This window comes from Lacerta agilis, chromosome 2 (assembly GCF_009819535.1).
Source record: "Lacerta agilis isolate rLacAgi1 chromosome 2, rLacAgi1.pri, whole genome shotgun sequence".
NCBI lineage: Eukaryota > Metazoa > Chordata > Lepidosauria > Squamata > Lacertidae > Lacerta > Lacerta agilis.
Window position 1 is genome coordinate 90987209 of NC_046313.1, and position 15944 is coordinate 91003152.

At 40.7% G+C, this 15944-nt stretch overlaps 1 protein-coding gene across 2 annotated transcripts in view; it reads left to right on the plus strand.

Moving 5' to 3' along the window:
* Positions 1-15944, plus strand: part of CNTN3 (contactin 3) — a 167930-nt gene that overhangs the window by 120736 nt on the left and 31250 nt on the right. For both annotated transcript variants that reach the window (XM_033141204.1, XM_033141203.1), the window contains 3 exons: positions 1352-1488; positions 5115-5244; positions 7608-7758. In XM_033141204.1, the coding sequence (XP_032997095.1) occupies positions 1352-1488; positions 5115-5244; positions 7608-7758 (418 nt within the window). The remainder of the gene's footprint in view (positions 1-1351; positions 1489-5114; positions 5245-7607; positions 7759-15944) is intronic.

Genomic DNA, 15944 nt, shown 5'->3' on the forward strand with positions numbered 1-15944 from the left:
TATGGAATGTTAATGTTAACCATTGCAAGCTACACATTAGAAAGGTACAATAAAAATCTCAATATAAATAAAATACATACAAGGATGAGTGGTGAGGCTACAAGGCTTATTGGCGCATGAATTGGATAAGTCATTGTGGATAGCTATTGCAGTGTATTGAACCATACATCTTTGTGGGTAGATAGATCTCTTCCTGACACCACAGTGGTACCCTTTGGCACACCATAGCACCACTGTCAGGGGCCAGACACATAATCCCCCAACACTGTTCTCTAAACCTGGCTTTCTGGAGCAGGGGACATTGCTTCTGGTTCTGCTTCATCTGCCTCCCCCCCTTTAAAGTTATTGCTGCTGTCAACCACTTCCCATGATGTAGGCATTGCCTTCATCTGTGCATTTTTCTAAGTTGGGACTCAAACCCATGGTACATGTTGACTGCTTCACTCTCCTTTCCCACTGAGCTACTGGACAGATCACAGTGTTACCCTCCCCTGGGTTAGCTATTGTAGCTTTCATTCTTCTTGGAGGAATTGTGAACATGTATGTATGGGTTCCACCTTAAGACTTGTATCCTTCTCCTGAGAAGCCTCTAGTTTTCTATATTGGGCCTTCTTATACAGTGAGAAGCACAGTAGTCTCTTTCCCAGTGGCCTAGTTATACATAGTAAGAGTGCACTGGATTGTGTTATATCGTGAGCTCATTTGACTACCACCGTGCTTTGATTAGTGCCTTTTGTGCCTTGGTGATGTAGGTGTATTACTGTTCCGCTACATCCTTATTTCCAGGCACACTGTGGCATTGCCTATCAGTGCTGCTTCTGTTAGCTGTTGTCTGTCCCTGGGTGTGCTTTGTATTGTGACTACCTTATGTGGGCATGAAGCATGCCATAGTAACCCCATATTACCATATGTAGTGGAACAAAAGCATTAGCATGCTCATCTCACTTTTACATAACAGTACTTTGGGTATAGAACAAATAGTTGGCGCCTTAAAAAATGACTTAAAAGGCTCAATAAATCAAAGATGCAAGGAACTATTTTGCTGGGTGAGGAAATTTCATGGCTGCGTACTCTCCTCTATATGGAAACTTTCCTCCTGGCTGCTTATGCGTCAGTGAGGCATGACATCGAAATCAGCACCTGCCACCATAACGTTAGTCGTGTTAACAGGCCCAAGTGAAAACACAATGTGACATTAATGTATCATTTAAGGAACTCTTTTTTTGGTTCAGAACATTCCCTGCATTTACTGTTGGTCAGCTGCTTCCCTAACTTGTTTCTGTTACCACCTTCTTGAAAAACAATATCCCTCTTTATTAAGGCTTTCTTATCCTTTTGCTTTCCTTTAAAGCAAAGCCTCACTGGGTTCAACTCATAAAAGATTTTGAAGCTGCGGTGGAGGACAACTTATACTGGGAATGCAGAGCAAGTGGCAAACCCAAGCCGTCCTACAGGTGGCTGAGAAATGGAGAGCCTCTGCCATTGGAGGTAATGGTGGCTGTTCTTTCTTTGGGCAGGGGGTGGGGTAGGCATTCTTGCATATATGTAGACCATGGGCTCTGCACAAGTAACTCAAAAGGAGCTGACAAAGAATAATGTTATGCCTCGAATAGCTTCTGCAGTTAATTGTTTACCAATAGCAAAATATGTTTAAGAGGATTTATTCTTTGGCAGCTGGGCTAAACTGCAGTGCCAATCTACATGGTGGTGTTGGCACATGAAGGTTATGCGCCCATCATTTCTGCCTATTCTTAAAATTACTGTTGAATTACTTGGTTTGTACTGTATGTAATGCTAATCCGAGTCTGTTTATAAATGCGATAAATAAACAACTCAGAGCAGATCCATTAAAATTAATGAGCCTGTCAGTCATGTCTATTAATTTCAGCGGGTCTATGCTGTGACTAGCACTGGATACAACTCGTGGTTCTTACATTTACATGAGCAGTTAGCCAGGCTATCTATCCTACAAAGAAGGGTGCCTCCAGACTCAATGGAAGTTGTTTTCATCCTGTATCACATTGCAGGGTGAGAGATTGTCTCCTGGCTTCCCTCATATATAATCATTTCTGCGCTACTTATGTTGCTCACTTATGCAAATCAAATGGAAAGGTTGCACATAAATGCACAAGAAATCAAATCTATTGAGAAGTGTCTTTTCGCCAACTCAGTCAGCTTCCCTTTACCCTTGCTGAATAGACAAAAGCAGTAGATGGGAAAGGCAGGGGAGGGCAGAACGGTACAAAATTTATTGGCAGGCAGTTACTATGAAAATTACAGTCTAACAGATGTTTGTTGTCTCACTTTTAGTATCATCTACATATGTGAGACTGAGAATATCAACTTTCTTCAAAGTATACTACAGTGGTACCTCGGTTTAAGAACAGCCCTGTTTACGAACTATTCGGTTTACGAACTCTGCAAGACTGGAAGTAGTGTTCTGGTTAGCGAACTTTACCTCGGTCTACGAACGGAAGCCAAATGGTGGAAGGGCACTGGTGGCGGGAGGCCTCATTAGGGAAAGCGTGCCTCGGTTTAAGAACGGCTTTGGTTTAAGAACAGACTTCCAGAACGGGTTAAGTTTGTAAACTGAGGTACCACTGTATATCACTTTTGCACATTCCTAGTTGCTGGTTTCAGGATCAGCATTGTCAGGCAGCTTTTGTTCAGTTGGACAAGATTCCCAGTAGACCAAGTACAGTGATGACTAACTGAGTAGTAGGGTGATAAATAACTAAGAGAGGAATTTGGTGTAGCACTAAGTTAAAGTCCCTTAGCACTAGCAGATTTTTTGTGTGTGTGCTAGTGGAATGGTACTCATGGCTGGTTGCACAACAATTTGCTTGTGCAATCTGTTGCACAACAAGCTTTCCACGAGCATAGCTGTTGTGCAGGATTTCATATTGTGCCCCCATTATTCTTGCCCTTCTGTTAGCACAACAACCCTCCCGCTGGCAGTCAGAGAATGCTGAATCTGAGCCTAGGGTTGTATCCAGTGCTAGTTCAGGATTCTATATACATGTATGCAGGACGCGGGTGGCGCTGTGGTCTAAACCACTGAGCATCTTGGGCTTGCCTATCAGAAGGTCGGTTCGAATCCCCATGATGGTGGTGAGCTCCCATTGCTCTGTGCCAGCTTCTGCCAATGTAGCAGTTCGAAAGCACACCCGTGCAAGTAGATAAATAGGTATCGCTGCAGTGGGAAGGTAAACAGCATTTCCGTGCACTCTGGCACTCGTCACAGTGTCCTGTTGCGTCAGAAGTGGTTCAGTCATGCTGGCCACATGACCCGGAAAGCTGTCAGTGGACAAATGCCGGCTCCCTCAGCCTGAAAAGCGAGATGAGCACCGCACCCCATAGTCTCCTTTGACTGGACTTGACTGTCCAGGCATCCTTTACCTTTACCTATAAATGAACATAAGTAACTCAATAGGAGGTGATTCGGGGGGGGGGGGGAGAAAACTGTACACAGACTTCTATTAGGTCTGCAAAAGGATGTAGGAGGAGGGGACTCTATAGACTGAACTTGAAAATAATCCTGGATCCCTCCTGCCTATGAAAACATGGAAGGCAATATTATTAAATGAAATGGGTATTTTAAGAGCATATATTGATTACAAAATTGAACTGGCAAATAAAAAAAAGTTCCCCGAGAAAGTTAATGAGTTTGGGATTATGGATTTTAGTAACCTAATAATTGCAGATAAATTAAGAGGGCTAAAGTGTAAAGTTCCCCAATATAATAAGCAGTTTTTTCATGCCTTTGTTCACAGACTGGATGATCTGAGAAATAAGATTCCTAACTTAATTTTGCCAGCAGTAGCTGAAAGGATCAGTCGAAAGAATTGCTTATAATTATTCCTCACCTCTGTGAGTGATACAGGAGAGGGCCTTTTCTGTGGTGGGATCCTGTCTTTGGTACTCGCTCCCCAGGGGAGCTTACTTAGCACCATCTCTGTTATATCTTTATGCAAGGCAGATAGTGTTTTTATTCGCCTAGGCATTGGAGGATGTTTACTTCTGCTGCTGGAATTGCCAGACTTCAAAATTCTCTTCAGTCATATCTTCTTCTATCACATTGTATTGTATTCATCTTCATTGCTATTACTGGTGGGGAGTGATTTGTAAAGATTTTAGCGTGATTTGTAAGGATCTATTACTACTTTCTCTTCTAGTCATGTTAGTATTCTTTCTTTCTCACAACTGCAAAATGAATCCCTCCGTGGCTTAAAAAAATGTTCCTAAGTGAGAATCATGGACCACAAAAGTGATGTTGGAAATGTGATACTGGCCAAGGGGGCTGAGTCCTGCTGCCCAGATGATCAGGCAAAAAACCCGTGCTATTGCAGTCAAGGCTGATTGATGTTCTCTAAGTGCCTCTAAAGATAATTTATAAGTTCTTAGGTTTCTTTCTTTTTATTCAAGTGTGCATAAATTGTGATAAATTGATTGCTCAATGTGATAGCATATAACATTATTATTTGCATATACAATAAGCAATGATATGAACTTCCACCTACAGTCTGAATTCATGCTTCACGTATATATACCCTGTTCAAGGTGAACAAGACCTCTCTTTCTTTCTCAAAACACTACACCCAGTCTCTGGAGTTGTAATATGACTTGACATTCTGAAGGAGCAGAATTGAACCCCCACCTCATGCCAGGCTGCAAAACCGTTTTATAGAAGTAGGCGTGCTTGTAAGCACCAAAATTAAAGTGAGTTGATCCCCAGGATTGTTAGGAATAGGGCACATTGACAATCAAATCCAACTCAATTTTCTCAGAATTCAAAAGAGGATTTTCAAAGCTGGTGTTCCAGTTTGAGGCTTATATCTGCTGGATAGCACATAAAGCCTTGTAGCTCATAAAAGCCATTATTACTGTTATTATTGTTGTGCTACTCTCTTTGGTCAGAGCATGCCAAGAAACTTCACAGTTGACTCAAGCATCAGTTAAGCTATGTTTAAACTCTTCAAATGAGATTTGATAAAGGCATGGGGTATAGTGATAAAGGCATGGGGTATAGTTGTGCAGTGAAAATAGCTTCCCGTGTCTGCTTTACCAGTCATTTAAAGGCATATACATTTTTAACTTTTGCTTTTGCTGTCCAGGGAAGAATACAAATCGAAAATGGGGCTTTGATCATAACAAACCTCAACTTGACAGATTCTGGCATCTACCAGTGTATTGCAGAAAATAAACACGGGACAATATATTCCAGCGCTGATCTCAGAGTTATAGGTAGGTCTAAAATTTTCTGTCTCTTTCAGGAGGAGGGTATCTTGAATTAGAACCATCTCTCTGAAGTGTTTACACTGTGGACAGCTTGACTACTGTAGGATAAGTTTACAGGAGAACTGTGATCATGTTGTGTCATTCCATAAATAAAGCATAGCTATTTATTTATTTCAAGCCCCGTAGGGTTGGAAGGGACCCTGAGGATCATCCAGTCCAACCCCCTGCAATGCAGGAAACCTGCCCACAGTCATCCCTGGATGGGCTTGAACCTGGTTAACAGCCAGATGCACCCATCCATTGTGCCACTGTTACTATATATGTATTTCCATGCCATGTAGTTGTCAGAATGATTGCCTTAAGAAAAAAAAAGTGGCAAAACTTGGGGTGTTGTTGTTGTTTTCTCAATGCAGCAAAGCAACTTCTAGTTGTGGTGCTGCAATACTTTACTCACCTGCATCTAGAGGATGTATTAGATGGGTGCGGGGGGTAGAAGATGAAGCCTGGTGTGTTTTACAGCCCAATCATTCACTGCTTTAAAACGAGGACACCAAGATAAATTATTAATTAGGGGGAGAGCAGAGACAAAGGCTTGGATGCAGTCCCAGAGATTAAAACTAATCACACGATCTGGAAGCAACTTCGGTTCAGCACATTACTCAGGTGTGCTGACCTTCTGCATCACGGCCCTGGTATTCCTGGGAGAGCAATGTCATTTAAAAAGCAATAAGATGGGTTCCTGTGACCCCTTCCTTGATTATGGAGACAGGGGCTAGTTACTGAGGTTATGCCAACTTGCTTTTGAAAACAAATGGCAAACACTCATCAAGGCTGAGTGCTCGACTCTCGGCGCTTCCACAGAATTCTAATAACAAGCACCCTTTCTCACTGATAAGGCACTTGAGAGAAGCCTTGATGACCACCTCATGCAGTTTCCTTTTAAGCATTTCTAAATAGCTACCAGCACCTGTTCATTGTTACGATTCACAAAGGTCACGCACCGAACTATCCTCACAGCTATATACAGCACGTGGGGTCGTATCCAGCTAAACAGTTCAATTAGTGCAAGTTCTCAATCCTCTCCTTTCCCTGTGCAATCCCTAAATCTCGCCCACAACAGATTTAGGGGCCATGCTGAGAGAGAAAACGGCAGGGAAGTTCCACTGCACAGCCCAAAATTGTTATGCTAGCAGAACTGTGTAGTTGGAACAACACATGGGCTATATTTGGCCAATTGTCTCACTCCATTTGTCACTTGTAATATAACCTGCTCTATTTGTACTGAAGAGCATGAGGAAGCCAAGTGGAGCCTGCTAATGGTTTGAGGTTGATTGCAAGGTTATTAGTTTGAGAGTTTTTTGTGCCAAAAGCAGTTCTCTGATATTGCGGCACTCAATAAATTTGCAAAAAATAAAATAAAAAATATCACTTAAATATGAGCCCAAAATCAAACTAAAGGTCAGCTCACATGGCATTGTTTTAGCATTGCCCTTCTGCTCTTTGAAGCTATCCTAAGCTGTGTATTCCAAGGAGAATTGTTATGCTTCCATTTTGTGCTCCCTCATTAGCACCTTGGCTGAAAAGGTTCCATATTTTCCAAAATGGTTGGCTGGCAAAGATCTCGCAAACCAAGCCCTAAATGCAGTTGAAAGCCTCCTGCCAAAATCTTCTGCTAAAATGGACAAGGAAGTGCTTTCGCCTTCTGTCCATTGCCATAGCACTTCCCTAAATTGTTAATTTTAAGTCTTTCTTATGTTCCTGATCTAATCAAAGCAACGCCGTCACCTGTTGATTAGCCATGAAGAACACTGAGGTTATTTTGGAAGAAACAATCATTTTGAACTCCACCTGAAGCCTAGACCAACTGTTTTGGGGCCCTTTCCAGTCCTACTAGTAACAGCACTGAAACCACTGTAATATGTGTTTCTTCGCTGCCACCAGACTAGTAAAATGAAGCAGTCATCAGCAGTATCCCATTGTAACCCACATCCTGACATGCTAAGAGTTGTGTCCTTATGCAGTTTCTGAAATCAAATTATATAAAAGCAATTGGTGGAAGAAAGATATGTACCCTGCTTGTGAGCTTCCTGTAGGCATCTGGTTGTCTGTTGTGCAAAATGGAATTCTGGACTAGATAGACTTCTGGTGCGATCCAGCGGGACTCTTCTCATGTTCAATGAAATGAAAATGAAGTATGCGTTTAATTCCAGCTGAATTCAATGACAATTTAATGTGTGATAATGTGCAATGGTAATTCATATTCTTTGGTGGTTAAATGAAAGAAGGGTCTATTTTAACTCGTGGGATCCACTGAGGCCATGACAAAGAAAGTTGTGTTTCATAGTTAACATTCTTTCTTCTGCTGCTAGCCTCTGCTCCTGACTTCTCTAAAAGCCCGATGAAGAAGCTGATTCAGCTTTTAATTGGCAGCACAGCTCATTTTGACTGCAAGCCGAAATCTTCCCCTAAAGCGACGACTACTTGGAAAAAGGGAGGTGAGCTGCTCCAAGAAAATGAAAGGTATTATGTGAATCATGAGTGCTTCAATACTACAATTTAAACTATTATTTTAGTCCCTATTCTGAATAATAAAATAATAATATGCACTAATCTAAACTAGGTAACAAACATGCAAACACAGCTTTTGTAAAAGTAATTGAGTTTCTCTTTTTCCCCTTTTTCGATTCACCAGAGTAACATTCAAGGCCACTGAAACAAAATCCTGTCTCCCCAGTCCCCCAGTAGATACACTGCGCATACATTTGGTCTTTTTCTGGTTATATGGTTAAGAACGGTAGCTACAGAAGTGTTGCAGAACTGTTGCAACACTTCAGAGAGTGATTTCTTGTGACGTGGTCTTTCATACACAACAGCCTGCCTTGCAAAATGTATGAGATAGGGTGTGTGTGTGTGTGTGTGTGTGTGTGTGTGTGTTGTAATGTAATATATAAACACAACACACAAATGTACATAGATTTGATGCCACAATTTCCTACCTAGTGACCTCCTCTCTTCAAAGTCAGCTGAAAATGTCCTTCATCTGAGAAGCCTTTGTTTTAATTCCCTAGGTGTCATGCTCAAGTGAAACAAGATCAAGGAATTTTAAAAGATAGGAACGGAAGATACCAGGGTTACAAAAAAAGGTACAAAAGCCTTAATAGTTAAATAACCTCTGCTTATAACACAAAGGCTGGAGGTGGAATCCTACACACTCTACAAGGGAAGAAGTCTGACTGATTTTTTCTCTTGAGTAAACATACTTTTGTGAGTTTGCAGTGGGGGTTAGGCTGTATACCTGACCAGTAAAGTGATATTGAAGTATGTTCCTACGCAGACAAAAAAAAAAAAAAAACTTTATGCCCCTTGACGCTTATACAGTGGTACCTCAGGTTACATACGCTTCAGGTTACATACTCCGCTAACCCAGAAATAACACTTCAGGTTAAGAACTTTGCTTTAGGATGAGAACAGAAATCGTGCTCTGGCGGCACAGCGGCAGCAGGAGGTCCCATGAGCTAAAGTGGTGCTTCAGGTTAAGAACAGTTTCAGGTTAAGAACAGACCTCCGGAACAAATTAAGTTCTTAACATGAGGTACCACTGTAATCTAAATTCAGTTGGTCATGAGCAGGAGAAAGAATAGTGGAAAGTAAGGAATAGGAAAGGCAGGGAATGGATGTGAGCAAATGCAGAACATGTACCTGGGCTTTGTTTCACTTGAGCATGAGACCTAGGGAATTAAAACAAAGGTTTCTCAGGTGAAGGACATTTTCAGCTGAATTTGAAGAAAGGGGGTCACTAGGTAGGAAATTGTGGTTTCAAATGAGGTTTAACAACTTAACAGCATTGCTCCAGGAAGCCTTGCCAGGTTGGAATTTTATCAGCAAAGAGCACATGGGTGGTTGTTGCAATGTTCGAACCAAAAATGAAGAGTCCTCAGCTGCCTCATTCAGTTCCTAAGGCAAGTACACAAATCTTGCCCCCTTCCTCCTTTTTTTAAACATTCCCCCAAATATGGGGAAATACTTCCATGGGAAGAGTTCTTTTTAAAAACAAAAACACACAACTCAGCGTGGTTCAGCACAGCACTAGGCCAGCAAATGCACGATGCCTTGTTCTAGTTGGGAATGCAGCTTCTAATGCAAATAAGGATGCACATCCCATTGAAGTGATCAGTTCAGTGCTGACCAACACTACGTTTCCATCTATCTTGTGCAAGACTTGATGCATTTAGATACCTTTAAAAAAAAAACCTCAACTAAATTGGATAGATCTGAACATGAGAAAAGTTAGGGATAACTGTCAACAGCACTAGAACAACAATATCAATACTGAAAATGCAACATCGTGAATATCTATATATCCAAAAATACTAAATTGTGTCACCGAGATACTGCCTAGGTGACAGAATATAACTGGCCTGAATTTTGTAAAGTGTTGTTCCTTGAACTGTGTGTGAGAGGGAGAGAGTGCACAGCTGATTGTGGAAATTAGAGGGGGGGGGATACAGTAGAAGCTATATGTTGAGAAAAAGGCGTCGTGCTCAGGAGTACTGCAGGCGTAATATCATTTCATACAAACTCACGCCCTTTTCCAGCAGTTGGGAGTTTTAGCACATATTGGCCTTTAGCACAAAACTGATGAGACATTGTCATTGTCTCTGGAGATTTGATTTGTGCCATAGTTTCATCGTAAGCAATATTTGAAAAGTGAAGCATGCACATAGAAGTGAGAATACATTGTAGATATTCGTGTTAAGAAATGACTGGTGCTTCACAATGGGTCGCCTCCTGTTGTTTTCTAAATAAAATGCATTGTGAAGAAGTTGCAATGCCATCGCAAATCAGCAGACGATACAAATTATTCTGGAGAGTCAAAGTGGTGCCAAGGGAGCTAATAAAGCCAGGCAGCCTAGCAGCACCTTGACAGTTCAGAATCAATGCTGACAAATGCAAGGAAATGTGTGTTGGAAGGGAAAAATTGAACTACTCATGTACAGGACTAGGTTGTAATAAATTAACCTGTAACTGCTTAGACTGGAGCATCACTTGTGGAGAGTTCAATGGAGATATGTGCTCATTGTGCAGCAGCAGCAGCAGTCAAAACAAAGTGAACTGAGAAATGAAGAATGAGATAGAAAATAATAGTGGAAATCTTGTTCTGTTGTTACATAAATTGATTTTAATGCCCTTAGACCTTGAATGCTGCACACTGTCCCGATCATCCTAGCTCAGTGATATAAAGAGACTAAGGGATGGCAGGTGAAGATTCAAAAAAAAATTGCAAAGGCATCCCTATGAACTGTGAGTAAGAAGAACTCAAGACTGATTTAGTTTGAGGAAGACTAATTGTATGGGAATCCCTAGGTACAGAGGGGGGGGGAGCATTATCAGATGCTCAATATTTACCTTACTATAGGTTCCATTACTAAGAAAAAAGGAAAAGTAGTGCATTTAAGGCAGCAAGAATAAGGAGCTTTTGTTGACATATTACCATTAGCATATAGTAGAGTTGAACCAACATAGTGGAGCGACTAGAGTGTTCTGTTTGGAACCAAACTGACATGTTCATTGTTATCCAGAAGTGTTTCATTGGGAACGTTGAAGGGAAGATGGGACATAACAATTTTTCTAAATATGCCAGATTACTAAAAGGATTGAGATAAGGTTTTTTTTTGGGGGGGGGGGGAGAGAATCCAATATAAATAAATTGTCAGTTGTGGTACTATGCACTATGAATGGAGAGTATGAGTAATGATTTTGAAAGAAACCATAAGAGTTATTTCAGCCAATTAAGGTAATTTTTCATGAAAAGATTCGCACAGCATCAGCATTTATAGTTGCAAGTTAGGTTATTTGTTTCGAGTAGAGTTATCTGTGCAGAAAACTACCGATTATTCTTACCTTCCCTTATTCTCTTTGACAAGCGTTGACATGTCCTTCATTAGGACCTTCATTATGACTAGCACCCAAATGGTTTTACTCTGGAAAGACAAAAGTAATAAGGAAATACAGAAGTAATATTGTTTACTGCATCCATTTCTTTTGTCTTTGGTACGAGTATCCAAGTGTAAGGAAAACGGTTTAGAACTATCAATTATTTTTATTTATTTGTTTTATCTCAGAAATTTCTATGCTGACTTGCCTTTTGCAGTGCACCAGGAAAGAGATATTCATAAAACACTTCATTGGAATCCTTCCCTAGCCATTATGGTAATACATTGTTGTGCTTTTGTTTTTTTTAAATTTCCTATTTTCTGTAGAGAGAGCAATTTAGACCAGGGACTGAAAGATGAAACACAGCTTTTATAAAGCCATCTACAAATTTCTATGACCATAGTCCTGATACTATATTTGGTATTCTAGGAAGAATTTGTAATACTCTGATCATAAGGAAACCTACCTGTGATTAATTGCTACGTAGGACTTCTTATCCATGAGCTATCCAACTAAGTCATCACATGAGCAGAACAAATTTTGCTACTGTAACAGTATTCAACCCTTCTCTGCAAGTCCCTGCACCACTCCCAGGGCAGATTTTGGCAGGTGTGGGCTGGAAGCTGGGGTGGAACAAATATTGCTACTTGTTGTTCAAGTAAAAGTGAAATTACTTAGATACAGCCTGGGAGCTTCATCAGCAGCACAATCCTCTACATGTTTACTCAGAAGTAATCCCTATAGAGTTCAATTGGACTTGCATGCTGGTAAGCAAACTGCAGCTTATGTTCCACTGGCAGTGTCCAATTCAATTGCATCTATCAAGAAATGAGCAAGAAGGTAACATATGCAGAAGCTATTCAGCAAGTTGAAAGCCACTGAATTGACCCTTTTCCAGAGATATATCTGCTTTTAACATTCCATTGTCAAAACACAGTTATTTTTTATAAAGTGTTGTTTGTCTAGCCGTATGCCCCTGCTTAAGCTTGCATCATTGCTTTGGTTAGGAAAGGAGCCCAGAGGGAAGTTGTTTCTTAAAAATACAGCAGCTGAATTTCTGACCTAAATCTTGCAGTGGCTTATGAAATGAATGTATTAGATTAACCCAGGATTAGCTACTTAATTAAAAGTGAAGTGTGTTCAAAGCAGAGTAAAACTGTGTACATTTTGATGGAAGTACTCTAATTCTTTCGCTTCTTTGAAGTGGATGTTCTGAAGGGCTGTGTAAACACCCTTGGTTTGGGTGATGGACTGATCTCCCATCCCAGCAGGAAGGCTCCCTAGCTCTGCCCTAACTTTACATTTCTTCACAGAATGCAGGAAAACAGTACTTGCACTTCTATCAGCTTCTTGCTTTAACTACACACAAGACTGCTTCCTTGGTGGAAGATGAGGTGGAGATGAGATCAGCTTTTTCAAGTGATATTTTGAGCTTCTACTAACATATAGCTATGCTGAAAGTTGCTTCGAGGGAGCTAATTCATAGGCAAAGCACTATTAAAATCTGTAGAGCACATAATCCCTGGCCCTTGCTCTGCCTTGTACTCTCTTCATACAGTATTATACTGACCTTTGGGTCGATGTACTGAAGAAGGTGGAGTGGGGGTTCCAGTTTCAGGCATGCTTGGAGGAAACTTGATTACTTGGATCCATTCCAGTCTGGCTTCATGGCACTGAAACTGCCTTGGTTGCCCTTTGTTGTTGTTCAGTCGTTCAGTCGTGTCCGACTCTTCGTGACCCCATGGACCAGAGCACGCCAGGCACGCCTATCCTTCACTGCCTCTCACAATTTGGCCAAACTCATGTTAGTAGTTTCGAGAACACTGTCCAACCATCTCATCCTCTGTCGTCCCTAGTTGCCCTAGTTGACAACATTTATTGGGAGAGAGATGGGGAGAGTGCTTTCTGCTTATTCTCCTCAGTGTCTTGGCAGCTTTTCATACTGTAGACCATGGTATCCTTCTGGAGTGTCTCAGGAAGGCGGGAGGTGCTAAATAGCATGGAGGACAAGATGGAACCTTGTGGGACACAATAGGACAAGTCATATAATGCCAAAGATTAGCCTTCCATAACTACTTTCTTGAAATAACCTTGGAGGTAGTACTGGAACCATTGAAGAAGTGCCCCCATCTCTAGGAAACCTCTGAAAGCTGTTGCCAGGAGTGAAGTGCCATCAGTATGCAGATAACATCCAGTCACATTTCTCTGTACCATCTGAATTAGGGGAGTCTGTTAAGGTGAAAGCATCATGTGGCTCATTCTTAGACTGGAGAGAGACGGAGTGAGAAAAATGGGAGGTGCTTCCTCTCTTTTTTGAGTGAGTCATTCAAACCTGCCTCATAATACAGTCCTCTTGTGCTATTCAGTATCTCCATATGAACTGAGCTACAGTCTCAAAACTATGACAAACTTGAAATCAATACATACAAAAAGAATGTTGCGGGTTTTCTGTTCCAGCGGTGGTTTGCCAGGGTCACATCAAATGCTGCTACAGAGGATTTGCCCCAGTCTTCAAGATGGGATACTTAGGGAGCATGAAAGGCTGCTATGGGAAAGAGCAGTTTAAAAAGACTTGGTCTACATGCATAGTCCTTTGGAACCTGGCCTCTGGAAACCGTGTGTTTTACAACAGAAACTGGTTGCGCAAGAGAGCCATTCTGCTTCCCTTCTCCACTCCTGCCACATACACAAAAATGTAAAACATCCTATGGCTTTGTAAAAGTAATATGATGATGAAGAGGAAGAAGAAGAAGAAGAATCTACTAACAGCTGTCAGAGGCAGCATGCCTCAAAATACCAAATACTTAGAATTTAAATCAGGACACATTTGTTCCCTTCATGTCTTATTTGTGAGCTTCTACTATTGTAGCAGAAATAGTGACTTGGTAGACCTTTGTTCTTTTGCAGTGAACCTCTCCTTATGCTCTTATGGAACCATTCACTCTGCTCTGCTTTTACTTTTGTTGCTTTAGGTAACATAGCTAGAAATAGAATGCTGTGCTAAAGGGACCTCTGGTTTGATGAACCAAGTCCCTTGGGTTCTTATACACATAATAGTTCTGACCTATAATTCCACAGTGCCAGAGCAGTGGATTTTGACAGTATAGATTATCGTGTTGATATATAATATAATGCCTTGCCTTGGTTTCTAGACCTTGTATACTTACAGATAATCCTCCCCCCCCCCAGGTAAAATGCTGTGAAAACAGATGCATATACTTTTTATCATGTTGCAAAACCATTCTATCTCTATTACACACAGAGAGAAGTTGCTGTTTTACTGGCAGTTTTAGGAACATATATAACCATATTCAATAACTGTCCCACAAGATTCTATTTATAGTCCATTATTACTTTTCAGGCACCTAATAACAAGATGAAATTCCTATTAAGGTAGTCTGCATTCTGTTTAATTCTAGTATGCAAAGCAAGATTTCTACTGAAATATTTTCCTCTGGCGTCTGTGAAATAGTTCAAAAAAATAGGGTGATAGCAAAAAAAAGCCAATTACTTTTGAGCATCAGTATGTTACTCTTTGATTTCTTATACAGTCATACCTTAGTTGTTGAACACCTTGGTACTTGTATGTTTCGGCTCCTGAACAATTGAAACCTGGAAGTGAGTGTTCCGGTTTTCTAACGTGTTGGGTTTTGTTGTTGTTTTTTTGTTGTTGTTTTTTGGAAGCCGAACAACCGATGTGGCTTCCGCTACTTCCAATTGGTTGCAGGAGCTTCCTGCAGCCAATCAGAAGCCGTCCTTTGGTTTCCGAACATTTTGGAAGTGAAATGGACTTCCAGAACAGATTCCATTTGACTTCCAAGGTACAACTGTATTATAAAAGTCATTTCTGCTGTCTTCTGAGTTGGTTTCATCTAGCTTCCCAAATGTTCTTACATACCAAACAGATATAAACAGTTATTTATGGTGCCTCATTGACATCCCAGTTAAACTGGAACAATTTGGGTATCTGAAGGTATCTGAAGGTATCTGAAGAAGTGTGCGTGCACACGAGGGCTCATGCCAGGAACAAACTCAGTTGGTCTCTAAGGTGCTACTAGAAAGAATTTTCGATTTTGTTGGAACAATTTGATTAAACATGTTTTGTTTTGTGCCATTGCAGCTAACATGACAGCATATGTTCAAATCCATAAACTTTACCATAAATCAAGAATCTTTATGAATCATTGGTATTTTGATCCCATATTTATTTCAGCTGTCCTGCTATAATTATTTAGGAAGGTTCATATTGAAAATCTGTTCCTTCTGAAAGAAAGGGAGAAAGATTTCCGATTATATATGTTTGCTGATGTGCCTGTATACTTGATAAGCATGTTATTACGGGGGAGGAGAGGCCTTTTGATCCTGGTAGTTAGTGAGGCCGCATTTCAACTTTCTGCAAATGTTAAACATTTATTACAGTTTCATCAGTGTTTGTACCCTCTTCAAAGTCTACCAACAGTCCACTTATAGCTGCTGAAAATTGAAATCTAATATCTGAAAGAATAGGCAGAGCTCTTTAGGTACTAGACAGAATTTTAGTAGAGTATTGATAAAGAGAGAACCGTACAGTAATCCATGTCTTTCAGTTATAAGTGAAGCATAAAAACTAGGCCATTTCCAGTCATTTTTAAATAAGTGCCAAATTAGACTGTGGGTTATTTTCTCTCTAAGTCATCAAACATTTACAATTGGACTGGCTTCTCTTTCAAGCAGGAAGGGTTGTTGATAGCAGATATGTCAATGTCTTTTTTGTAAAGCAGCTTAGATAGCTG